This window comes from Arachis stenosperma, chromosome 5, assembly GCF_014773155.1.
Source record: "Arachis stenosperma cultivar V10309 chromosome 5, arast.V10309.gnm1.PFL2, whole genome shotgun sequence".
Classification (NCBI taxonomy): Eukaryota; Viridiplantae; Streptophyta; class Magnoliopsida; order Fabales; family Fabaceae; genus Arachis; species Arachis stenosperma.
This window is the reverse complement of record NC_080381.1, coordinates 33514528-33541818: the sequence shown is the minus strand read 5'-3', so window position 1 is coordinate 33541818 and position 27291 is coordinate 33514528. Positions and strand designations below refer to the sequence as shown.

The following is a 27291-nucleotide window of genomic DNA, read 5'->3' as shown; positions in this document are numbered from 1 at the left end:
AAAAAAATAACTATTTTGTGAGACTTTTAAACCTCCGCAAACCCTATAATTATTTATTTATTTTTAATTTCAAATTATTCATTAATCTTATTTCATTTACATATTCTCAAATTAAAAATTTATTTTTTAATATCAAAATTTAAAAACTAAATCTTTTATAACAATTCCTTAATATAAAACATAAATCTATATATAAAAAATTCTCAATGTCAATAGTTCTAATCATAATTCCATATGGTATTGTTCTAATTAACTATATAAAAGAATAGAGAGATACTTCGATAATCACATAAGAAAGGCAAAACATTGATTAATACTTAATAGAAGCTGAACTCAATCCAAATTTGGCTTCACAAAAGCTTTAACATTCATACATACATAACAATCAAACTTATCAAAAACTGAACTATACCGTAAATAATAAAATATGCATAGTTGTAACACTTGTCTAAATAGGAGCTTTTTCATGGACAAATATAAAGATAAACCTTTGATGGTCCAGCCTCATGAAGAAAATTACAAGCTTTTCGGCCATCATCTTCAGATTGAATCCTACAATAATAAACACAATGAATAAATATACAAGTAAAATTGACATATTCGTATAGATACATAAACAGAATAAATAAGTAAAACCAAGTTTAAATGGGATAAGATTAGAGCCAGCTCTTAAACTTTCTCATCAGTATAAACAGGCTCTGGGGGGGCAAGCAAGACATTTCAATGTGACATCATATGTGTCCCCATTTTAATGAAAACTAGTATGAATAAAGGAGATATGAAAGTATTTAGGAATAACAAACCTCTGGCGATAAATAGATTCCTGAGCTTTTCCATGAGCTGCTTTTATATGCATGTTGTGCACTTGCCCTTTAGCATTAAGTTCCTTTGCTAGGGCTTTATTGCCAATAAGATAGGCTTGTCGTGCCTGTTTCCAAATTATAAATAATTGAACTAAAAGATTTATATTCTTTAAAAGATTTATATTCTTTAAACTTGATGCATTGTATATATTATTTGCACATGAGCACCTGCAGAAACATCTTTGCTAAACAGTTTTACCTTTTCACAATAAACTGATATTAGCTCTTGAGGAACATAAAATTTTCCTTCGTCACCCATCACTGGATCACAAACTGACAATAAAACACAAATTCTTTAATTAACTGAAGATATACAAATTTGTTTATATATATATTGATTGTCATAAAAGGGCATTACACATGACCAAAGTACCTTAAGACTATCATCAAAGATCAAGCTTTAACTGAGCTTTAACAACAAAATTAGCAGCATATAACATGACACTATACACTATGAGAGACAATTCCAATTTTCACACTATACAAGACAAGAAATTTTCACACTATGAGAGCTATCTAGCAAGAAAAGTAGATTTCATGAACTTCAGCAACAGATTCAATTAATTGAAGGATATTCATATTATTCCCCTTCCCGCCTTTCTCAAACTTCTATATGAATGAAATGAAAAAGAAAAGATACCTTTGGAATCCGAAAAGGATTCTTTTGCAGCATATTAACACAATTTGGCAATCTTCCTTTCACTTGGGGGCTCATCCTGATTCAACAAAATTGTTTGATTTATTAGTCTGTTAGAACTAGAATCATATCTCTTCAAGCCTATATATATACATATACCATTGTGCGCTACAATCAAGAGTAATTAGCGGCGAAGCACACATAATTAACAAGGAGGTTCAACATGAGTAAAGAGATAATATTCAAATTTACTCATATTTGACTTATTTAGAAAAAAAATGAAAATTTTATGCTTAAACATAGCTAGCATGATCTATTTGAGACTTAATGTTAGGTTAGGGGTTCAATTTCATCTTGTACAATTGGACAAGGTATCAAAAGCCAACCGCTAATTTCTCACCTTCTTCAATATGCTTAAAACCTATGGCTATAAATGTTTCTGTCTGTCTACAACAACATAGATTCACAATATCTAAGCAAACCAAGGATATTCAAGTTATAAAATTTGTAATACCAATGCATAGAAATTAAAACCACTAACCTTATTGATGCTGAAAACTAATTCCTGCAAGCCTTCATTCTTTCATCAATCCTCTCATGACGTAACTGCATTGCATACGAGTAAACATGACAACATACACCTTATTATTTTTTCGGTTTCCTTTTATTCGATTACGATTTGAAGATGTACAAAAGTCGAGCAAGAATTAAAAAAAGCCATTTTTCAAGCAATTTAGTATCATATTAGTTACCAAGAACCTGCGGATAAATCACAAGTTTTAGTTACCAGGTTGTACCTACTTTTTATGACAAATACAAGAAGATGTAAGGTAAAGTTCTTCATACTCACATGAATTTTGTTGTAGTCTAAGGCTCAAGGAAGGATTATCACTTCATTGATTTCCTTGAAATCAAAGTCCTATACAACAACACACCCTAAATCAAAGACCATCACATTATTTGTACGCAAATCATTAGTAAATCACTGCATAATTAATTCTGCAAACAATTGTAAATTAGTATATATACTACCCAAAAATGAAAGAGCAAAGTGGGTTCAGCAGATAGTTAGCAATTAACAATATCAAACTAAGGTATCTATGCTCAAACAGTACAAATTACACAAGGACATGCAGCATGAATTTTTTCAGATAAAAAGCTCTTAATTTGCACAAAGTGGCCCAATGTTTGGAACAGAAAATACAAGAATTCTTAATCTAATAAATTAAGCATCCATGGAAATGTTTTAATGGAATAAACTCAAGAAAAATGTAAAAACTGAAAAAGGGGGTGGGGGGAAGAATATTGCATTTTCTTTCTAATTCCATGCTTGATAATCATTGCATTTCCAAACATGTTTGCCACTACCACAAAGCCCAGATGCTATTCAATTTTATACTAATTTCTAAAATTACCTCAAGAAAATCATTAAATTCAGTTTGTTTTTTAGAAGCCGCAGCTCCCCAAGCCTCGCGAAACATCCGCCTAAGTATAAATACACCAACAACAGTATATCTGCAACAATGGAAAAGAGCAATAAACCATAAATAAAAATATTAACCGCATAAAGAAAGCATAACAAAGGGATATGAGTAGAGGGAGAAGTGGAGGCCAATGGAATGTACTCCTAGTAAATTTATTTATTTATGAATGAAAACTATCATGCCCTAAGGCATGACCATTATCCACGTTGCTGCATGACTACTATTCAAGAAAAAAACAACGAACATAAGGTAAATAAGGAAACAAAAAAATTTCAAAATATACATAATATGTCACAAAGATACATATTTTCCAAAACTATTTTTTGCATAAGCTCCACCTTCATGACCCGCATACATAAAAAGAGAACCAGAGTGTTTGAGAAAAACCTGCACATGCAGGACAACAAGATTAACTCCACCAATGAAAATCAATAAAATCATAAAAATCACACCATTCAACAATTTTTCAACCAACACAAAAATTTAAAGCACAACAAACATACCTCTAACGTAGCCAAACCTTTAGCTACCATCTTAATCATTCTTATCCTTATCTACAGGCAAATAGAACAACTATAATATAAGCAATATTTTCAGAACTAAACGTACATTGAATTGTTTACAAAGCACATGATCAAACCTCTTGATCTAACTTCTCATTCTCGAATTTTAGGTAGAAAGTAGCTCTGATTTGCGCCTGCGAGTATGTGGAGTTGTCCAAAGTAAATTTCTCCAACAAATTACCGCTAAACAACTTGCTCAAACTGGGACTATCACTCGTTTTGGGCGAAGCCACAATAGCTTCAGCCCCTGCAGCAACAGCATCAGCTGCACCTTTACCAGCCATTTCAGCTTCGGCAGTTGCGATTCCACTCACAGTTCCTTCCATCATGATAATATGACATATCTAACGAATTCAAAGCAATACCTCTACAATAATGTCTGAACCAAATTCCTTCCTCAACTTGAGCATGTTAACACACATTAGCTTTGTTTTCTCGATATCAAATTTTCTTGCCTGAGAAATCTATATGAAAAAAAAATATAGAGTAAGCAACATAGATGTTTCTAAATAAAATCAATTTATCAGGATTTCAAATATATACATTAGTATCAAAATAAAAGGGTGTCGCGAAATCAAAATTTAAAAATTAGCAAAAATTCCTTGCACTATATCAAAAATTTTGTCGCGAAATTAATAAGCAAAAATAACATTACTAATTGCATTGCCATCAAGTTACTGAATAATCGCAAAAGTAACAAGTCAAATCCGAAATCAAAGAAGTAGTCAATCAAACTAAATTAATGTGGAAATCACAAGTCACAAAAAAGCTTCGACGGAAGAATGTAGAAGAAATGCAAATCTGAATGAATGCACAAAAGAACGCAGAAGGAGATCTCAAAAATTACCACGTCGCGGCCTGAGGAGATGAGTTGACGAAAGAGATAACGGAAAAAGAGATTGTCGAAGCACATTGTGGCATTGGCACTAGCGGCAAGGAGATGAATGGCTGTGGCTGTGGCTATGGCGATGACGGAGAAGCGGGGACGGCGACGGCGACGGCGACGATGATGCTGCAATTTAGGGTTTTCATTCATAGGTCTTGCTCACTCTCCCCTCACTTGAAACTAAGCCAACATTTTATTTTGGTATGGGCTTTGAGTGTTTAGGTGGACTTCAGATGTGTGGGTGTTTTAATTTTGTGTAAATGTTGAGATTTTTATTTAGGGAGATTTTGTAAATTGCTACAAATAAATGATGTTGTGGATGTTTTTAAAAACTTCCATTATAAAACTTCCACCAATTAATAAAAATTTTGTAGTGATAACATCTCTTTCTTCTCTCTCACTTCTCTTCTTCATTCGGTCATATCAACACAGTGAAAGCATGGAAGCTATGGCTAGACACCGAAAAGAAGGAGAAGTAAGTTACAAGACCATTGTAATGATGGCAAGAAAAAGAAAATAAAAAGTATGTTGGGGCTGAGATCTTCACCAAAGGAGGTAAGATTTGGTGAAGTAAGCTCAATCTCTCTATACCAAAAATAGAAGAGAAGATCTCGGTCAGAGGAAGAAGATCCTTGGAGGGATGGCTTGTCTCTGATTCTGCTCAAACACCACAGGAGGTAGCTACAGTGGCTACGTGATGGAAGAGGCAGAGGATGGAGCAGATGCAGCTGTTATCATCATGAAGCATCAAGGGCTAGGAGTCCATCTTGGAGTGCAAGGCAAGTTGGAAGGCTCGGATTGATGATTATTGGTGACCAAGGAAGAACCAGAGGTAATTGCATGTTGGTTATTGCATTCAGTTACTTCTCCTCTCTCTCTCTCTCTGGCCGAACCGGTTTGCATGAAGAAGAAGAAGATTAGCTTGGTTCTTTTGGTTTCAACCGTGGAGGCTTCTCCCTCTATAAATAGGAAAAACAGCCAGGGCTTGAAGCAAGGAGTGAGAGTGCAAGGCACACTGTTCACATAGCTACCTAAGCTAACAGAAGTTCTTCTCCTTCAATGTATTCTGTTTTGTATTTTTCTGTTTAATTTTGTCTGTCTTGACTCTCATGGAAAAAGGCAAACAGTGAGGTTTGTAAGAAAAAGTCATAGAGCGAAAAAAGGCAGAGAGTGCAAAATTAAAAGAAAAAAGCCATAGATGTCCTTAGAGTTCCTTTGTACATCTGTATTGTGTTTCATGATTCTGTGGGAATCCCCTTGCAAGTTGGGTTAGCACTTAGTAGTTTAAAGCTTGGCAGTGACCAAGTCAAGTTCAGGATTGGGGTTTAGATTATGGACTTGTTGTGGATAGGAAGGGTAGTTCCTAGGAAAAATTGGTGTTTGTAATCAAAGATGATTATAGTGAAATTTCATCATTGTTATGGTGGAGACTGGATATAGGTTGCACTGCACTTAGCAGCTGAACCAGGATATATCTGGGTGTAATTTTCTCTCTCTTCTACTCCATTTCTGTTTCTGCTGCACAGTAGATAAAACTGAAAAATATCTCGTGCCAGGCCACGAGATAAAAAGCAAAAGTCTCGTGGCTGTGTATGAGACAAAAATCAAAAAGTCTCCAGAAGTTGTGTCAAAGACCAGCAAGTGTTATTAAGTGAAAAATGGGCTAAGATTCAACCCCCCTTCTCTTAGCCACTGAAACCATCATAAAGTGTAGTAATTGATCAATGATTGAACAAGATAAATGTGTTGACTTTTTCCAAGACAAATGAAATATGCCATTTGTATAAATGATTTAAATACCCTGTATCATTGATAGCCTGTATGTTGTAATGTATGTATGAAATTAAAATTGACAAAACAACAACTAAACAAACATTCAAGAACTGACATTAAAGTTGTGATTAAACATCCAAATCTAAAACTGATAAAAAAAAAAAAAGAAAACCAATTTGCCAGTAATGTATATATGTATATGGCATGTTACCATTAATAAGTTTACTATGACAAAAAATCAGTAACACAAAACATGTAACAAAAAAGGCAATTGTATCTGAAATTTGTCATAAACTATTACAAAAACACACATTTAGTCCAAAACAACATAAAGGCACAACTCTTTAATCCTTTGTCTTCTTGGATGGTGGGTTGGGAATGAACTTGAACAACCTGGTTGTAGCAGTGCTTGCAGCTGCTAATGTCTCCTTGGATGTTGATGCACTTTGTAATGTTGTTGGTAGAGTATCTTGACTTTGTGTTGCATGCTGTGTGTTAAATGGGATTAGATCTTGGGCAAGTGGAGCTGGTGACCTAAGAACTTTCTGACTTTGGTATGAACTTTGATTGTTTTGGCTGAATTTTGTCATTAACCATGGATGGAGATTTTTTTGGAGGTTTAAATGGAGGGGTTGATGTGAGGGCTAGTGGCTTGGATTGAGTAACTGTTGGCCTTGGTGGTACTATCAAAAGTGTGGTCCTTGTTGTTATTGTTAGATCTAGTGCAACATTTAAAGAACTTGGGACAGCCACATTTAGAACCTGGATTAGAGACACCAAGACATGACAAAACAATTCATGTTACGACAATTTAATTAATAAATTTATCAAACAATGACAATGAAAAACAATGCATCATTACAGTAGGCTGTTGCTGGTTTGTTGAGCTGCCTAGTTGGCTGTTAGAAGTATCTTGGGCATAGAAGTGTAACAGATTATTACCTATTGTATATTTTATTTAGACAAAATAATCCCTAATTTATATTATACTAAGACAGATTAATCCCTAAGTATTTATGATATAGACACAAAAAAAGTTATAATCCTTAAAGTGAACTGACATCTGGTGGGGGAGCTGATTGTGACAATGGAAGCATCACTAGTGATTGGGAAGTGCTAGCTCCCTTCTTCTTAGGCTTCTTTATATTTGACTTCCAATTGAGATTCAAAGGAGCTCTTTTACAAGTTTTGTAGTTGTGGTCTTTTTCACCACACTTGCTGTAAGACAAAGAATGATTTCTTCAATTTGTCTCCTCGCATGAATGGCTCAACTGGATCCTTCTGTCTATTGTGAACCTTAGGCCGTCCAATTGGTTTTTTGATTATGGGTGGATCTAACTATGAGAATTCAGATCTTGGTCAAAATTCTGCACTTGATACGTGTTTAATGCAATGTGTATATGTCCTTCGTATTGACTTTATACATAGTCAGGGGTGCACATAATCTTGTGGCAAATCACGTCTTTTCCTAATGACAAAAAGTACATGTATGCAAGACATGCCTGAAATAATGAAGAAAAATAAGACTATGATAACAAAGGAAAATAATGAAATGGTTTACGATTGATAAAAGTAACTACAATAGGTACCAATCAATTGCTATCTGTTGCATCAGCAAGTATGCTTAATAAGATCTACATCCATTTTAGTTGCTTTGCAGCTCACCTCAAACCTCTTCTGTTCGTTGCACCAATTCATTTCGCCATCCATTTAGTGCTAATTTTGATGAGCTTTTTCATCCTCTTTTGTTGAACTGGTACTAGCTTGCTAGGATGGTTATTTAGTACTCGCTTGCGGTTCACCATCCTCGTCATTAGATAACACCTGATTTCTTCACACATAGTTAGAATAGGCTTGCATCTGTAGTTCACGATCTTTGCATTAAAGACCTCACGCATATTATTTGTGAGGTTATCTACTTTTGGATCATGTGAGAAGTAAGCCTTTACCCATGTTTCTGGCTCAAACTTAATGAGGTATTTTCAAGCACCTTGATTAACTTCCTTCAAATTTTCCATGCATTTTTTGAATTTTGATACAGTAGTGCACCTGATACTTCACTATCATATCTAATTAGATTATAGGTAAAATCCATCAAGGCACCATTGAGTTTTGTTCACTATTTTTATCGACAAATCAGCGACCTTGTTCCATACGTGAGATTTTAAAATATAGATTTAACATATGCAAGTTATGGTCTAACAGAGATAAATAGTTTTGAGCAAAAAATTACCTTTGTAACCCAAAACAGTTGCACCAGCAACAAATCCACCTACAACACCATTGACAAGATAGGTTGTATATGCGACGAAAACCAACCGAACAGCCATCTCGATACCATCACGCCTTCTGATCCTTACTCAAAATTAAAATCAGTGACAGATTCATCATTATTCACAAGGTGAAATTCAACAACACTACTTGAGCTATTCGAGAAAACGACGTGGAGGAACTGAGTTCTTCTTCTTCTTTGACCAGAGAAGAAGAACGCTGAACTCTAATCTTAGATCAAACACTTTTTTTTATTTTTTTATTTTTTATATATGTTTTTGTTTTGAACTTTTGATTTTTAAATTGTTTCAAATTTTAAAATTTCAAATTAAAATTAATTGAATTTTGACTAAATTAAAAAGATTAGGATAGTTTTTGTCTAATATAAAAAAATATTTAAGTCTTTATATAAAATTAAATAAAAAATATTTTTTAAGTTTAATAAAGTATAAAGGTAGTTTAATAAAAGTACTGATATAATATATATTTAAAAAAATAAATAAATTACTAACGTAGAAAATATAATTTATGTGTCGTGTTTTAATTTGTCGACATTTTTATTGTATCAATACGTATGAATTTATCATTGTATCAAAAATAAATACCTTTATATATATATATATATATATATATATATATATATATATATATATATATATATATATATCCTTTATTTTATATTAAAGATATAATTATTTATTTTATTTTTTCTATTAATTTAAACCTTAAAAAAATGGTATCTTAGACAATATCACTAACAAATTTTACATGAATTTTCTTTTTTTTTTTAAATAAATAAAAATTATTAAAAATTCTAAAAATTCTTTTTAAATGGTACTCTTATTTTATATATATACACACAAGTGGGTAGCTGGCCTTGTGCTTAGGCTTATTTGGTCCTCAGTCTGCGCCAACTGATCAAAAAATGCCTAATATGGATATGAAAAATAACGTATTACACATCTGTTTTTATCTTTTCACATGCTGTGTTCATGCGTCTTTTTATCTCCATGGATCACACTTTCAACAGAATATCACTAACACGATTTCTTTCCGAAGATTTTTCGACACAGTCGGCTCAAACTATACAATGACACCACATGCAGCATCTTATATTTCAACTTATTATTTTACGTAGTTATTTTACTTGATCAATCATGCATATTATTATTATCCAATGTTGTCAGAATTTTCGGAGAAAATAAACGAGTCTGATTTTATATATCTTGGTGGATTTTTGTATGTTTATACTTATAATAATTACAATAATTATGCAAGCATGATTATAATTAAAATTATATTTTTATTATATTTTAATAATTTTTTTTTTGGTAATATTTTTTTAAAAATGTTATTAAATAATAAAAATTATTATTTTAATTTTCATAACTCTTTTTAAAATATTATAATTATCAAAATTACAGTAATATATAGACATACTAGAAATGGCCCATGTATAATTGGAGACAATGAATTATATATATATGGTGCATGATGATATATCTCGGCATCTTAAGGTAAATTAACAATACGACGGAGATCTCCGTATATCTGAAATTTTTTATCTGGTTCTAATTGAACAATCGGTATCCAGATTTTGTCACCAATGGAAACTTTAGTAACGAAACCCAACTTAAATATTAGTTTCAAAAGATTAACTGAGAGGAAGCTGAAGAGGAAAGACTGAGAACACACTTGCTGTGATATAAGTCAACCTTTATAGTGTATGTGAGATATCCAGAAGACCAAGTTTGATTTGCATGAATAATGCATCGTTTTATATATTCTAATAGTTGGCATTCGGTTGTCCCTGTTAGAAAAATAAAAATAATTTTTAAGTGAATTCTACCATATCCTTCTCGTTTTAAAGGGTAATTTACCCTTATTATATGTCATAATATTAGTAATTGAATTAAATTAATTTTAAAAGGTATCAATAACTTAGGTTGAAGGTTCAGAGAATTGAAGAAGAAGACTAGAGAATAGAAGAAGAAGAGAGTAAGAAATGTGAATCAGTAATTGTGTATTCTGAAAAGTGATTACTATAGTAGTGAGTGTTGCTACTTATAGTTGTAACTTAGAGTACCAGCCACTAGAATATTCCAGCACTAACCAATTCTAACAGCAGTTTAGCAGCTTAACAAATTATTATAGCTGACTAATTATTTGGAGTGCAAGGTTAACTGAAACAGAGCTCAGTAGTTACATTTTAACTAACTCAAGTAAATGCAGTTACTTAAACTTAAACACTCCTATTATGATCTTTACTGTCACCTTTTTCTTGTGTTATCTTGCTTTAATCATCATCTCTACTTATTTGTTCTGCTGTTTCTGCTGATTATTGTCTCTTTCCTTCAATTCTTCAGTTGTATTGTCAAGCTCCTCAATATTCAATTTACCCCTGAAGCGAAGAAAATTCTCAGAGGACACAGCTTTTGTTAGAACATCATCCATTTGCATGATTCCTGAAATGTGACTTACTCTAATATCTTTGTTATTTACACGATTCCTAACAAAATGAAGGTCTATTTCAAAATGTTTGGATTTTGAATGCAGGATTAGGTTGGCAGTAAGTAGGACTGCACTTAAGTTATCACTGTAGACCATGGGTGCCTCTTTTGATAGAAATTATAGCTCAGACATTAAATTTTTCACCCAAATTAACTCAGCTACCAAGTCTGTCATACTCCTAGTTTCAGCTTTCGTGCTTGATCTTGCTACTACTGTCTACTTCCTTGAAGCCCAGAAAACCATATTTAAACCAATGAATACACAATACCCACTTGTAGACTTCCTATCATCAGGGTCTCCAGCCCAATCTAAGTCACTGTAGGCTGTGATTTCGATAGAGTTGGCTTTCTTCAAGTGCAGCCCATGATTTATTGTACCACTGAAGTATCTGAGTATTCTCTTCACTATTTTTCAGTGGGTGTCTAGAGGGCTTGTATAAACTGTGACATCATATGTACACTGTATGAGATCTCAGGTCTGGTCATTATTAGATATTACAGGCTGCCAATAATTGACCTGTAAAGCTGAGGATCACCAAAATTGGAATCATTGAAGGCTGACAATTTTACTGTTGAGCGCAGAGAAGTGTGACAACTTGAGCAACCTTCCATATTTGCTTTCTTCAATACCTCATTGATATATTTCTGTTGAGAGAGAAACAATCCTCCATCACTTGTTCTAGCCACCTGAATTCCAAGAAAATAATGAAAATTGCCAATGTCTTTGAGTGCAAATTTTGCATTCAACTTTTTAATCACTTATTTTACCTGAATTTCAGAATCTCCTATAATGATTATATCATTAACATACACCAACACAAGTGTTATTTTCACCACTATTTTGGTTGTGGTTGGTTTATTCATTTCTTGCTTTGTATTTATGTAACTAACTTTGTTTTAAGCTTGTGTGTCATTAGCTGGAATTCATTCACCTCATCAGAAGAAGTACTAAATTTTCTAGTGAGAAACTAATATGCTGCCATTATTGTTGAGTTTTGTTTTGATAGTGAAAAAATTTGTGTTTAATGTTGAATAAAATATAATTTTCTTTAACTCATCTTCACTAATTCACTAATTGGTAAGGGGATTTAATTGATTTTTGATTATGTTTGGACATAGTTTAAATTAGTTTTTATCTTTCGTTGGGTTGACTATTGAACTTTTCATGACTTTAATTATTGTGTTGTAATTTTTTTTGTTGAACTTCATTGTGCCATGACTTTTGTTAGTTATTATGTTGTGTAATGTGTGATTTCATATTATGGGAAATTGGAATATACCTCCTAGATGTGGTGAATGCCATGATCTTGTTTAAAGTGCCCAAGTTTGGAACTTATGAAGCATAACTAATAGCTAATTGACATGAACAATAGCTCCTTTGATCAAAATAAAATTTAATGCAAGTATATTCTGATGTCTATTCTAATCGCATATGGATCTATTTATTATATTTTAGTTGTGTTATGGTTGAGAAATGATAAATATTTTATTATTTAGTTTGATAAATTTAATTGTGTAATAATTGAGAAATAAATAATGAATGGATTATTTATGAAATCGTAGACAGTAAAAATATCCAAATTTTAGGTAAATTTCTGCTGAATTTTTCTAAAAATTTTGAGTAAAAGTGAATGAGAAAAATTGTAATGAATGTAATTTTATGTTTCTAATTTTTGGTTTGGTTTTTCATATTTTTAGGAATGGCAAAATGATGACAACATGTTAGTTACAAGACTCAAGAATATTTTGATTCGTGGAGATATTAATCCATGTAGAACTTTTGTATTGTAGTTGAACTTATAGAACTAACTTTAATGTTATTTTGTTTTAAAAATCTTAGTTAAATGAAACATCTTTGAATTATCTATGTTATTATATATTATATAAATGTTGATTAAATTAATATATCAATTAATTAAAAAAAATAAAATTTGGTAAATTATTATGTAATTTGTATTAAAAAAAATTGTTGCAAAATAAATATTATCCTTTTGTAACTAAAGGAATAAAAAAATATACAAAATCACGTTATATTTTGTAACAAAATTTTAAAATAGAAAAAAATTATATTATTGTGAAAAGTATTTTAAAGATAAAAATTTATTACTATTTTTTTAACAAATTCTAATTTCTATATTAAAGATATTTATTATAAAATATTATTTTGTATTGTAATAATTTTATTTTTGTTATAAAATTTTTTTATAACAGGATATATTGTAATGTTTTTTTATTATAATTTTTTTTAAATTTATATTTTTTTAACAATTTTTTTGTTATTTTTTCTTATAGTTTGACTATTCAAAATATTTTTGCTTATTTACTTGGGCTATTTCTTTTTAGATTCTACAACTTGAAAGAAGATTAAATTACCAATTTGAGGTTATGGAGCTGATTTGGAAGGATGAAGGGGTTAATTTAATTATTTTTTTAATTTTTATATAGATATTTGACTATTTTTGTATTTATTTAAAAAATTGTTCTATATTTGATTTTTTTTATATTTTGTTAAAATATAATTATTTATGAAAACTAAATTTTAATAGTATTATATGTGAAATTAGTAAAAAATTATAATTAGAAAATTAGTAACAGCGACTGATTTTACATTTTTAGATCAAACATCAATGATCAATTGAGCGATCGAAAAATTGATTGCTATTTAGCGATTGATTCTTTTATCGACCAAAAAATCGGTTGCCATTTAATGACCGACCGATTTAGCAACTAGTATTATTTGGTACTAGTTTGGTTGCATTGGTTGAAAATCGGTCGCTAACAGTTAACAACCGGAGTTGATCGCTATTTTCTAATTAGCGATCAAGGTTTTAGCAACCACCAATCAATAGCTATTTCGATAATTTCTTGTGGTGGTGCTTTAAATACTTTCACCATGGTCTTCGGTCTACTTCTCAAAGTCTATTTTATGCTTAATTCGTTTCAAATACACCTAGAAACAAAAATATAATGGAAAAAAAATTTAATTGACAAATCAAATTAGTTTTAGAAATATTTTTTTAAATTTTACAAAATCTTAGAAAAAAATAAAATTTTTTTTTTAAATAAATCCCAAATGACGTCGTTTAACTCCAGAACCCTGATTTCACTCGCACCAAGGTTGCTCTCGGTCTCGCTCTCGCTCTTTCTCTCTCTCTAGTTTCAAACTCTCTCATCTTCACTGACAGACAGTGACGCACTCTGTCCCAGTCACCGGTGTCCCGTCTGACCAAATCTGTTGCTGTGGTTCAGACGCCGTTCTCTTCTAAATTCTTAGCCTCTCCGTTCATCGTCTTCTTGATTCTTCCTCTCACCGTATCGTCTGCTTGATTCTTTTTGGTGAGTCCCTGGCTGCATATTTTTTTCTTCTGGTTTGGTAAATACGTTGGAAGCACAAAAACAAAAAGTACGTTCAATTTTCTTGAACGCTGTTATTTTTGTTTGGCTATTTTTCTTAAACAGATTTGAATCCCAGTTCATCAGAAATAATAAATTGTAACTTTTGTCTTTTGGCTTTTACATTCACTTCATAAATTAAAAAATTATTTGATATTTTATTAATTTTGCCATTTAATTTCATCTACAATAAAAATTACCAAAAATAATTATTAGAGTTCTTGAATTTTTTTCATGATTATGCTTTACAAACAAATATTTTTTAATATTATTATTACTACTCTTGGTTAATTTTTAATTTTATCAATTTTTTATATATTTTTTATTAATAGTATGGATATTTTTGTTTAGAATTTTTTATGTTTACTTAGGCTCCATTTGGTTGATGTATATGATGAGACATAGACACAAAGACATAGACATTAAAGACATGGATATAAAATATTTGTGTCTATGTATTGTGTTTGGTAAAAATAAAGAACAAGACATACATATTTTAAAAAGACTGAATTACCCTTCATTCTACCACAAGTTTTACTATTATTACTGTACATTCATTATCCCAAACACTACATGTCATCACCATTGAATTTTATTTCTTTTAGTATTTTTTATTTCTTCTAATATCATCTTAAATTATCATTCAAATATTAAATATATATATATATATATATATATATATATATTGAAAAAAATAAAAAAACTAAAGCTAAAAATTTATCAAAGATTAATCAAAATTTAAATAAATAAAAATTAAATGTATAATTTTTTTGAAGAAAATAGAAAGATAAATTTAGTTATTGAATCTAAAAGAGGAAGAGAAAAAAAAAAGGTTTGGGGAGATAAGAGGACAAATTTTAAAATTTCAATAAAGGTAAAAGAGTAAAAAATTAATGTCTCACAAGTTGTGTCTTAGTCTCTTACCAAATTGGAGGTACACAAATTTAATGTCTACGCTGCCTTATGTAGTATTTTTTAATAGAATTTTTAGTATTCATTATTCATATATTTTTTTAATCATTTTTATTAATACGTATTTTTTATAGAACTTTATTTTTTATTTGACTTTGTATATTTTTTACTATGTATTCTTAAATTAATATATATTTTATTTATTATTATTAATTTTTATAATATAAATTTTATTAGAAAGATATAATTAAATACAAAAAGAGTACTAAAGAAGAGTACTAACAAATTATAATTAAAAAAAGTACTAAATCTCAACACATAAATTTAAATTCTTTTCAAAAGTAATTATAGTAAAAAAGTGTTAAAATAATATAGATTTAAATTATATAAATTCATGTCTTTTTTAATAATTTTTGTTTAAATATAATTTTAAATGATATAATCTAAACAATATTTATTTTAGTATAATCCATTTTGATACAAAATTACAAAACATAAATCACGTTAATACCAACTCACTTTTATCAAAATTTAAGTTTTTAAAATCAATTTTATACAAAATCTTATTTTTGCAAACTCTAATCAAAACATACACTTCGTCGAACCCGATCGACTCAGCCCTATTCTCGTAGCCGTTGTGAACGCTTGGACTTTGCCCTTACCTCCGACATTAACTCTATGCAAACGATTCTACTGCTCCCCGGTCTTCTCTTCGCTGGTAACCATTCTTCTACTAGTTCTTCAATGGATTTAAATTGGGAGTCTCTTCTGTTCTTATTTTCTAAATTTTTGTTGTTTTAAGTTTGTTAATGGAATTTTTTAGTCCCCTTTTGAGTTTTGACCCTTTTGATTGATTAGCAATTTGTTAATTTAACATTTCCAGCGATTTCTTGAAAATTATAAGATTGATTTTTCTTTTCTTGAGTTGTTGAGTCTGTTAGCTTGTTTAAAAATTATTTTTTTGGTGACTTGATTAAAAATTGTTTAACATGTTCAAAAATTATTTTATTAGAATATTACAATTAGGGAACAAAATTAAAAAAATATTAAAGAGAATTAAAAAAAATCAGTATAATCTATTAGGATATTATTCCATAACGAACGTACTCTTAACGTATTCTTAGTCTATATATTCGTAAAAATCTTGTAATCACATATAAAAAAATATGAATAATAAAAATATGAATAATAAAAAAACTTATATACATAATTCATTAATTTGGTTATACTATTATTTAAAGTTTCAAAATTCCCATTAAATTGACGAATATGACCTCTTGGTTTGAGTTTATTTTTAATGAAAATAGTTAGTATAATGTGTTTTTATATTTGAAACAAAAATTATATTTTAATTAATAATTGATAAAAATGATGTCAATGCTTTACAATTTTCAATATATATTAGTTTGTTAATATACTAAACTATTTTCTTCTATCTTCTTCTACTTTTTGTGTAGTACTATTTCAATACTATGGGATCAAAAAAGAAAAATACACCGATTTTAGAAATATTTGAGATAATATTTATAACCGACTTGCTGTTAATAGTCAATAAACATTATTTAACATTTTTTAAGCTACAATGTTATGCTATATTAAAAGATTTAAAAGTTTTCTGTTTAATTATTACTTTTGATTTCAACCTCTTATTAAGACTATCTGGAGGACTCACCACAAGTTAACAGGAATCAGAACTCAAAGAAGATTGTGGTAAGTTTAAAACTTTTTTAGTTTTTATATTCTTATTATATTTTAGTATAATCAAATGTACATGATAATGTCTATAATATTCACCATAAACTCGAGTGTTAGTCACCTACAGAACCCAAAAACTTTTAACAAATGGTCTTATGTATAGCTATCTCCATTTAAAAATAACATCTCAATAAGCATTATATATAACCGTTCTTGTTATTTAAATTATTTTTTTTTATCAATAATAGATTTATTATTATAATTATTTTTGAATGAGAGTACATACAAAGTACATAATATATAAAGTATAATTTAAGTAACAATTCTTATGGATAGTGACGGAACTTGAAATAAAATTTGAAAAAGCTAAATAGAGGATAATTGTCAAGATGCTTTTAATATGGACCCATTTAAAATAAGCCTGTCTAACCTTGTCTCTTTGGTTTAGGTGATATTGCCAAATTTAAAGCTATTTTCCAGGGTCTCGTTTCAAAAAATTAAGGTCAAACTCATCAGATGTAACTTTTTAAATTTTTGAAGGTTGTATCTCACTTTGTTCGTGATTCATTAAAATAGAAGAACTATCTACATGTTTTGATATTATAAAATTTATATGTTCTTCTTCTTAAATATTAGCCTTCCTCTTAAAAAATGTATCAATTTAATTTTTTATTATTATTTTATATAAAAAATTGAATATATATCCTGTAAAATATGTAAAGAAGAAATTAGAAGAATAAATATTAAAATTTATAATATTTATTGAATTTTTTTTATCAATTTATACAAATACAATAATATTAATATTTATTGAATATTCTATTTTTTTATCATACAAAAAATTAAATTAAATAAATAGTAAAATATAAAATAATATTAAATTAAATAAATAAAAATATCTAATTTTTTATATTTAAACTTCAAGATAGAAAGAATATTGCTTATTGAATTTATTGGATACTTTAAGTTATAGCAAAGTATTTAAGCCAATTGAACTATTTTTTATCTTTTGAAAAAGTACTACTAATTTTTTTATAAAAAATTTGGGGGCCATGGCCCCCTTGTCTGAACTAAACTCCGCCCCTACTTATTCTGATACAATATGCAGTGCCATCCTCTCTTAGGAGCTGATGTGTGTCTTTAGAGGAGATTACGAGTCCGTTTGAAGAGTAACAGAAGTTTTTTTTTTAATTATGAAGAATTACAATATGTGTGTTTGACACAATTTTAAAGATCATCATTTTTATATAATGATTCATCTGGTGAAATTATTGACTCTCCACCACTATTTTTAGATCATGTTCTATGTAAACTACTTACTGTATATATTCTTTTCAGGTATTTTATTTTTTTATTATACTATTCTATTTTTATTATTAAATTTGTATTTAACATTTTAAGTGGTATAAAATCTCAGTTTTAATTTTATTTTTTTATATGTGATTTTATTTTTATATAGCTTACTATTATTTTTTATAGTTAATTATAGCAAATTATTGACCTATAAATGAGGAGGAAGTTTCAATAGGAGGAAAAAATGAAAAACAGCAACAAAATATACATTGACACACATTTTATATTTATTTTTTTATCTACACCTACGATATCATACACAATAAAACATCAAATACTAATTACACAATAATTTCTTTGGCATTGCCATTAAGATTATTGTGAATTAGAATTTTGTTACTATTCACCACATATAACAACACCGTTATCGGTGAGGTAAAGTAGAAGAATCAGTTTCTAATGATATTACGTGGGAAGAACTAAATGCTGAAAGCATTAGAAAAAATGGAACTAATAAGAGAATAAATAAAGAATCAATTGCCTAATTGATTGTAATTTTAGTGATTAGGTTATGTAAAATTAATATTTAATATTGAAAAATATTTGTTATCATCGTTATTTTAATATCTATTTTCTTGTGTAAAAGAATTGTATTTTTTTGAGTTATTTATCCCAAACGCTACAACTTTAAAATAAATACTTTTATAACTAAAAATTTAAATATAAAATAATTTATTTATAAGTTGCTTTTAATAAAAATCCTTATACTCTAAATTCTTCTTAAAAAAAAACTTATATAAATTATTTATTCAAATTGGGCATACGTTTAATTAGTGTATTTAGGGTTTAGATGTGTGTATGTGAGTGAGCATTGGGCTCTTGGGGCGCACACAATTTAATCTAAACCTACCCATTAATAATCCATCGGTCCAATTTTTTTTTGGCGACTCATCCGGTCCAATTTAATTAGCTAACAAGTTTTCTAGGTCTTATAGTGCTTTAACTAATTTTAGTTTTATAATTAAAAGTTTAGTTTCTTGATTATGAATTTAATAAAAATGCATATATTTGAATAACTGTGTTTTACTATGAGTTAACAATTTCATAACAAAAGTGACAGAAATTAAAAAAAAAAAAAGAGAAAACAAAAATTAAATTTTTATCAGTAGTTAATCACTCTAAATTAACTGTAGAACATTAGTTTATATACACGTTTAAAATCCAATTAAGCTAACTAGAATATAACTAAGTTTATAGTGTTGACTAACATGCTTATTAATACAGTAGTTGTTAATTAATTTATTATTCAAAGAAAATTATGGACTTAATATAGAACATTTAGATTTAAATATGTTATGCATGCATATTGAATAATATTTGGTTTTTGAACGTAGGATCTTGTTGTGCCATGGCGGCTACCAGAGCTATGGAAGTTCGTTATCACATAAAAGACAATTCAAACGAGCGGATATGGTTTTTCCTTCAAGATTTGCTAGATAATCTTCTCAATTCAGAAGAACTCGCAGAAAAGGATTGTGACTTGTGCGGTGAATATACAGAATTTATGCACAAAGTCTTGACCTGGATTCAAGAAAAGAACGTAATCTTAATAGACACTTGTCGCAGGTATCAATTTATTGTTTTTAAAAGATTTTTAAAATTTTAAATTTTAAATTTAATACTTAAATTTCTTTTTGACATTTTATAAATTCAACTTAATTTTTTTAATCACATTATTTATTTTTTATTTTTCGGTTTCTCACGGTATTTCCAGCTCGGCAGATCAAGAATTAATCTATCACGGTACTGATCTCTATTTAAGAGTTTACCGCTGGTCAATGGGTTGTTGCATGCACAAAGCGGAATTTGAACCCCAACACTTGCTTAAGTGGACTAGTAAGTTAACCATTAGATCAACTCAACTTTGTTAATTAGGATAGTTTTAGAATAGCTACTTTAAAACTCTCGTTATTTTTTATTATTCTGAATAGAAATTCAATTTTGTGATCAAATTTTCGATTAGTCCTTCTCACTCATACGAAATCTTGAATATATATATATATGCAAAATTGTAAATATAATAAACTATAAAATCTAATTAATATAATCATTTTTTTAGTCATAAGATATTAAATTAATGCAACACATATAATAAAAAATTCAGCAAATAAACATAAGACATAGAACATAAAAATAAAAAATTTAAAAGAAAGACCAAAGTCATTGTCTCATTATGTCTTTAAACTAAAGAATGATAAAATAAACTATCTAAATTCTAGCTTTTATCAACTTGGTCCACTCTTTGGAGCTGCAAGTTGTTTCCTTTTTCTATTTTATTGTCTTTTCTTAGTATTTGTCGTAAGCTCATTCCCCCCTCCCCCCAATTGCTTCAATTCTACTGGAACAGACAGCAGTTGCAGTTTGAGCAGGAGCAGTGCCAGCAGCATGACCAGCAGAGGCAGAGGCAGGGACAGGGGCATGGACAGGTGCAGGGGTATTAGAATCAAGGGTTGGTCTGGAAGTTGACATAGTGAACTGAACTAAACAGAAAAAATTGGAGGAAGAGAGGTTTATGAAGGAAGAGAAGGAGACGATGAAATGAACAAACAACGAAAAAAAGGGTATGTATGTAACTACGAAACAGAAAGAGAGGGAACTGTAGTGATGAGCGGCGGCAACCACCAGCGGCGACGGGTGGCGACCACCAGCGACGATGGGCGGCGACGGGCAGCGGTGAAGATCGGCGCCAATGGTAGACACAGAGAAGAGAAAACAGAGACGGAAAGTCATTTTTGACATGAATAAGAGAGGAAGAGAAGTTTTTGAATAACATAGGCTAATTAGGGTTATAGTTATCACTTAGGGTTTCCTAAATTATCCAATTACCCTCAATTTTTTTTCAAAAAATCTGAAAACCCCCGCCATTTCTGGCATTTCAATGGCGTTCATAGTTTTTTATTATGGATGGCGGCTCAAGGTGGTGAGCAAAAAATTTTCCAGATTTGGCGTTGCAAAAATGGCAGAAATGGCAGATTACCTAAAAAATGCATATATATGCAAAAAAAACATGTAGAAAAATTGCAAATATAATAAACTATAAAATCTAATCTATATAATCATTTTTCTAGTCATAAGACATCCAATTAAGGTAGCAAATATAATAGAAAATTCAACAAATAAACATAAGACATAGAACATAAAAACTAAAACTTAAAAGAAAGACTAAAGCCGTTGTCTTATCATGTCTTTAAACTAAAGAATGATGAAATAAACCATCTAAATTCTAGCTCTCATCAACTTGGTCCACCGTTTGGAGCTGTAGGTTGTTTTCTTTTTTTACTTTGTTGTCTTCTCCTAGTATTTGCCGTAGGCTCATTCCCCTCCCCCCATAGCTTCAATTCTACTGGAACAGACAGTAGTTGCAGGATGAGCAGGAGCAGTGCTAGCAGCATGACCAGCAGAGATAGAGGCAGGGACAGGGGCAGGGACAGATGCAGGGGTATTAGAATCAAGGACTGGTATGGAATTTGACATAGTGAACTGAACTGAACGGAGAAAATTGGAGGAAGAGAGGTTTATAAGGGAAGAGAAGGAGACGATGAACTGAATGAACAACAAAGAAAAAAAGGGTATGTATGTAACTATGAAACAAAAAGAGAGGAAATTGTCATGATGAGCGGCGGCAACCACCAGCGGCGACGGGTGGCGACCATCAGCGATGATGGACGGCGACGGGCAGCAGTGAAGATCGGTGCCGACGACAGGCACAGTGAAGATAGAACAAAGATGGAGAGCCGTTTTTGACATGAATAAGAGAGGAAGAGAAGTTTTTGGATAACAGAGGCTAATTAGGGTTACAGGTATCACTTAGGGTTTCCTAAATTATCCAATTACCCCCAATTTTTTTTTTCAAAAAATCCAAAACCCCCCGCCATTTTCGCCATTTCAATGGCGTTCATAGTTTTTTATTACAGATGGTGGCTCATGGTGGTGAGCCAAAAACCCACCATAATTAGCGTTGCGAAAAATGGCGGAAATGGCGGATTACCTAAAAAATGCATATATATGCACAAAACAACATGCAAAAAAATTGCAAATATAATAAATTATAAAATATAATCTATGTAATCATTTTTCTAGTCATAAGACATCCAATTAAGGTAGCAAATATAATAGAAAATTCAACAAATAAACGTAAGACATAGAACATAAAAACTAAAAACTTAAAAGAAAGACCAAAGCCATTGTCTCATCATGTCTTTAAACTAAAGAATGATGAAATAAACCATCTAAATTCTAGCTCTCGTCAACTTGGTCCACCCTTTGGAGCTGTAGGTTGTTTCCTTTTTTCTATTTTGTTGCCTTCTTGGTGCACGAAATTGTGATCATCAATGGCGCCATCAACATGGTACGCTCAATTGCAATCTCAACTCTTTATCGCAACTTCGCACAACTAACCAGTAAGTGCACTGGGTCGTCCAAGTAATAAACCTTACGCGAGTAAGGGTCGATCCCACGGAGATTGTTGGTATGAAGCAAGCTATGGTCACCTTGTAAATCTCAGTCAGGAAAATTCAAATGGTTATGGATGATATAAGAATAAAGCATAAAATAAAGATAGAGATACTTATGTAATTCATTGGTGAGAATTTCAGATAAGCGTATGGAGATGCTTTGTCCCTTCCGTCTCTCTGCTTTCCTACTGTCTTCATCCAATCCTTCTTACTCCTTACCATGGCAAGCTGTATGTTGGGCATCACCGTTGTCAGTGGCTACAGTCCCGTCCTCTCAGTGAAAATATTCAACGCACTCTGTCACAGCATGGCTAATCATCACGGAGGTGGTTGTCAGGCACACGTTCATAGGTGAGAATGATGATGAGTGTCACGGATCATCACATTCATCAAGTTGAGGAACAAGTGATATCTTAGAACAAGAACAAGATGAATTGAATAGAAGAACAATAGTAATTGCATTAATATTCGAGGTACAGCAGAGCTCCACACCTTAATCTATGGTGTATAGAAACTCCACCGTTGAAAATACATAAGAAAAAGGTCTAGGCATGGCCGAGAGGCCAGTCCCCCAATGATCTAAGAACTAGACGTCCAAATATGATCAAAAGATCTAAAGTGATCTCAAGATTCAAAGATCTAAAGATGATCAAAGATCCAAAGATGAAAATACAATAGCAAAATGTCCTATTTGTAGAGAACTAGTAGCCTAGGGTTTACAAAGATGAGTAAATTACATAAAAATCCACTTCCGGGCCCACTTGGTGTGTGCTTGGACTGAGCATTGAAGCTTTCATGTGTAGAGACTTTTCTTGGAGTTAAACGCCAGCTTTTGTGCCAGTTTGGGCGTTTAACTCCCATTCTTGTGCCAGTTTCGGCGTTTAACGCCGGGCAGTTTTGAGCTAATTTCGAACGCCAGTTTGGGCCATCAAATCTCAGGCAAAGTATGGACTATTATACATTGCTGGAAAGCCCAAGATGTCTACTTTCCAAAGCAGTTGAGAGCGTGCCAATTGGGCTTCTGTAGCTCCAGAAAATCCACTTCGAGTGCAGGGAGGTCAGAATCCAATAGCATCTGCAGTCCTTTTCAGCCTCTGAATCAGATTTTTGCTCAGGTCCCTTAATTTCAGCCAGAAAATACCTGAAATCACAGAAAAACACACAAACTCATAGTAAAGTCCAGAAAAGTGAATTTTAACTAAAAACTAATAAAAATATAATAAAAACTAACTAAAACATACTAAAAACATACTAAAAACAATGCCAAAAAGCGTATAAATTATCCGCTCATCACTTCTCCTATTATTTGCTGTAGGCTCATTTACCCCATTGCTTCAATTCTACTGGAATGGATAGCAACTGCAGGATGAGCAGGAGCAGTGCCAGCAGCATGACCAGCAGAGACACAGGGACAGGTGCAGGGATATTAGAATCAGGGGCTGGTTTGGAAGTTAACATAGTGAACTGAACTGAACGGAAAAAATTGGAGGAAGAAAGGTTTTTGAAGGAAGAGAAGGAGACGATGAACTAAACAAACAACGAAGGAAAAATAGGGAATGTATGTAACTATGAAACATAAAGAAAGGGAACTGTGGCGATGAGCGACGTCAACCACCAGTGGCGACGGGTGGTGACCACCAACGATGATGGGCGGCGATGAACGGTGATGGGCAGCGATGAAGATCAGCACCGATGGCAGGCACAGAGAAGAGAGAACAGCGACGGAGATTTGAAATTGCATTTGAAATTGTTAAGTTTAATCAAGATTTAGGTATTTTTAGCCACTATGAATGCTACTTCGAATTGTGTGCAATTTGGTTTATTTTAGGTAGCATTCGGACGGATTTGACAGAGTTCAGAAGGTATAAACGGAACCTGAGCAATCCAAGGGGTGGCGCCAAACTTGACAATCTCCAAGTTTGGCGCCATGATCATCACAAAGTCTCCACTCGTTGCTGGTATGGTGGCGCCAAACTTGGGAATTCCAAGTTTGGCATCGGGATCAACATATGAATGACAGTCACTTGCGGACAAGGTGGCGCCAAACTTGGTCTTTCCCAAGTTTGACACCAACTTCAGAATCAAGGGTGGTCCCCACGTCTCAAGAGAGGCCAGCAACGTGATCCTTTAGGGATTTTGATTAAAAATTTATTTTATTTACTATAAGAAAAGATATTATTTAGTTTTAGAAAATATATTTTACATTAATTAGGTTAGATATAAAAGGAAAAAGATTTATCCATTCGGGCTCTCTTCTCTCTTACGCACCTCATTCTACAATTTACACTTTTGAGAACCCTAGTTTTCTCTCTGAACCATGAGTAACTAAACCTCCACTGTTAAGGTTAGGAGCTCTGTTTATTCTATGGATTAATACTATTGTCATTCTATTTTAATTAATGTATTGATTTCAATTTTCAAGAATTTGCTTTTGTTCTTCATCCTAGGGATTAGGGTATATTAGAAGATAACCTTTTTTCTATGTCTGTTCTTGTTAAACCTTGGAAAAATAATTTACTTGGACAAAATCTTGAAAATAATTTCTCCTAAATCACTAATTATCTGGACTTAACGGGATACGTGACATATAATCCTCTTATATTTGGGTAATTAGGGTTTTTGTGGCTACTAAACTAGAATTGAGCTTAAATCTCTAATTGAAATTAAGCGACCAAGGAATTGGCAATTAACTAGGTTAGTGGAGACTAAATCACTAAGGAATTAGGGTTTAGTCAATTACAGTTTGCCATGAATTGAATCTTGCATGATTAAAATAGTTGGTAAGAAATAGAAATCCGAAAAATAAACAACTCTGAAACCTTAACTATTCTCTCACGTAGATTTCACACTAAGTTTACTGTTTGCTTTCTAATTCTTTGAATTTACTGTTTAATACAATTAAACTCTCAAAACACCATTTTTTTCTTGTTTGAATAAGTGAATCAATCAACCATTGTTGCTTGGTCTATCAATCCTCGTGGGATCGACCTTCACGCACTTGAGGTATTACTTGGTACAACCCGGTGCACTTGCCGGTTCAATTGTGGACATTCTAATTCTGCACAATCTGGCAACATAACCGATGTGTGAGCTCATGGCCAGTAGGACAAGCATGCATCATCTGTATTTGTGTGTATTGGTTGGGTGCGCATCTTGTATTTGGCTTGCCTTGTTGAATAATTGTATCTATATGCTAATTGAGCTACCTACTTTATCTGTTCTCTCTATTTGTATATTTCTTGTATTATTTTGTATGTGTTTGAACAGTTGAGAGATCCCTTATACTGGCAATGTTGATGCTGAGGGCTGTATTTGATGAAATGTTAATGATGGAATGATTGGGTGATGGAAATGAGTATTGATTAGTATTTAAATTGCCTGGGTAGGTGCAAGGATTGTGGTTTGCCCCACTTGCTCCGGGTTAAGATTGGAAGTCCCTGGGTAGATGCAAGGATTGTGATTCACCTCACTTACTCTGGGTTGAGAAATTGAAAGTACTAGTATGAGTGATGACTTGTAATAAGATTGTTGAAACTAATGATAATAATTGATACCATTGAGACTGAATGTTATTAATAATAATTGTTAGAAACTGATAAGACCAAAAGGGCTGAGATAGAATAATGAACAATAATGATATTGAGAGAATTAATAGTTTAGTGTTGGAAAGAGCTGAGATTATAAATAATTGATCAGAGCTGAGACTTAGTAACTTAAACCTATTTGGATTAGAAAGACCTTAGGCTTGAACCTTGAATGATTTGGAGTTTAGCATTGATTAACGGGTTCATATCTTTTTTACATAGTCTCTATTTGAAATTATTATCCTACTAAGAACCTTCGGGTTCTTACCCGTTGTCGGATTTTATTTTTCAATACAGAACGTGAAGTGCCTCGTTGAGCGTGCCAAACTCTCTATAGAAAGCGAATACTCCTTTAGATTTTACATTTTGTACTTAGTGTATTTACATTCTCCACTTTTGAACACATACTTTTATATTCCTCTTAGAGGTTGATTTATGGAAAAATAGGTTCTATTTTGTATACTTCTGAGTTGTATTATACTTTCTAGTCGGCCTTGTCTTTGCAGGTTGATATAGAAAAATCGTCGGTTTAGAATTTTCACAAAATAATTCTATTGAAGTATAGATCCATACTGAAAACAACTCTCAATCAAAGTTTAATTTGTTTGTCACTTAAGTTAAACTAATAAAAATTGAGAGTATTTAAATCTCGGGTCATCTCTCAAGGGAATTACAGGGAAGTGTGTATATTATCGGTTATGGGAATTTTGGGGGTTTTTAGTGTGATGAACAAGAAAGTATAGCTACAACTAAGGAACTATAAATACTAAAAGACACTCATGGCAAGGATTAAGAGTCAAGGTTTCCTATCCTAGATCATTGACCACAACATGGTAATTATAAAGGGTTAATTCTAATTAGTCATCTTCTAACATCGGAGGATTAAGTCAAGTGGACATAATTGATCCTAACT

General features: G+C 31.3%; 2 protein-coding genes across 7 annotated transcripts; one reads left to right on the top strand and one right to left on the bottom strand.

Moving 5' to 3' along the window:
* Positions 1-222: 222 nt before the first annotated feature.
* LOC130982331 (uncharacterized) lies at positions 223-4650 on the bottom strand. Of its 4 annotated transcripts, none has more exons than XM_057906301.1 (12): positions 4395-4650; positions 3913-4011; positions 3625-3681; positions 3488-3538; positions 3323-3371; positions 2916-3015; positions 2351-2436; positions 2042-2106; positions 1504-1579; positions 1063-1136; positions 804-928; positions 226-552 (listed from the first exon to the last, which is right to left on the bottom strand). In XM_057906301.1, the coding sequence occupies exons 1-7, from the start codon at positions 4581-4583 to the stop codon at positions 2412-2414; spliced, it is 570 nt and encodes a 189-aa protein (XP_057762284.1). In that variant the 5' UTR covers positions 4584-4650; the 3' UTR covers positions 226-552; positions 804-928; positions 1063-1136; positions 1504-1579; positions 2042-2106; positions 2351-2411. The 4 variants fall into 4 exon arrangements, 2 of the variants coding, with proteins under 2 accessions (XP_057762284.1, XP_057762283.1); XM_057906300.1 differs by having other exon boundaries at positions 231-552; positions 2351-2419; XR_009087123.1 differs by lacking the exon at positions 3323-3371 and having other exon boundaries at positions 224-552; positions 2351-2419; positions 3625-3818; positions 4395-4512.
* Positions 4651-14106: 9456 nt separating this feature from the next.
* LOC130982695 (uncharacterized) lies at positions 14107-26156 on the top strand. 3 transcript variants are annotated; one of them, XR_009087193.1, is made up of 5 exons: positions 14107-14323; positions 16947-17002; positions 19675-19906; positions 20055-20176; positions 25733-26156. XR_009087193.1 is itself a non-coding variant. In XM_057906756.1 (4 exons), exons 2-4 carry the CDS (start codon positions 19689-19691, stop codon positions 25882-25884), a joined length of 492 nt encoding a protein of 163 aa, XP_057762739.1. In that variant the 5' UTR covers positions 14107-14323; positions 19675-19688; the 3' UTR covers positions 25885-26156. The 3 variants fall into 3 exon arrangements, 2 of the variants coding, with proteins under 2 accessions (XP_057762739.1, XP_057762738.1); XM_057906756.1 differs by lacking the exon at positions 16947-17002; XM_057906755.1 differs by lacking the exon at positions 14107-14323 and having other exon boundaries at positions 16852-17002.
* The last annotated feature ends 1135 nt before the right edge of the window (positions 26157-27291 follow it).

Excerpts from the sequence above, each read along its gene's own strand:
- LOC130982331 (XM_057906300.1), bottom strand. The coding sequence starts at position 4,583 with ATGAATGAAAACCCTAAATTGCAGCATCATCGTCGCCGTCGCCGTCGC. Across the intron at positions 4,012-4,394 it reads TCTCCTCAGGCCGCGACGTG|ATTTCTCAGGCAAGAAAATT; the intron begins GTAATTTTTGAG and ends TTTTTCATATAG. Across the intron at positions 3,016-3,322 it reads TATGTATGCGGGTCATGAAG|ATATACTGTTGTTGGTGTAT; the intron begins GTGGAGCTTATG and ends CCATTGTTGCAG.
- LOC130982695 (XM_057906756.1), top strand. The coding sequence starts at position 19,689 with ATGGCGGCTACCAGAGCTATGGAAGTTCGTTATCACATAAAAGACAAT. Across the intron at positions 19,907-20,054 it reads TTAATAGACACTTGTCGCAG|CTCGGCAGATCAAGAATTAA; the intron begins GTATCAATTTAT and ends CGGTATTTCCAG. Across the intron at positions 20,177-25,732 it reads ACACTTGCTTAAGTGGACTA|TGAATCAATCAACCATTGTT; the intron begins GTAAGTTAACCA and ends TGTTTGAATAAG.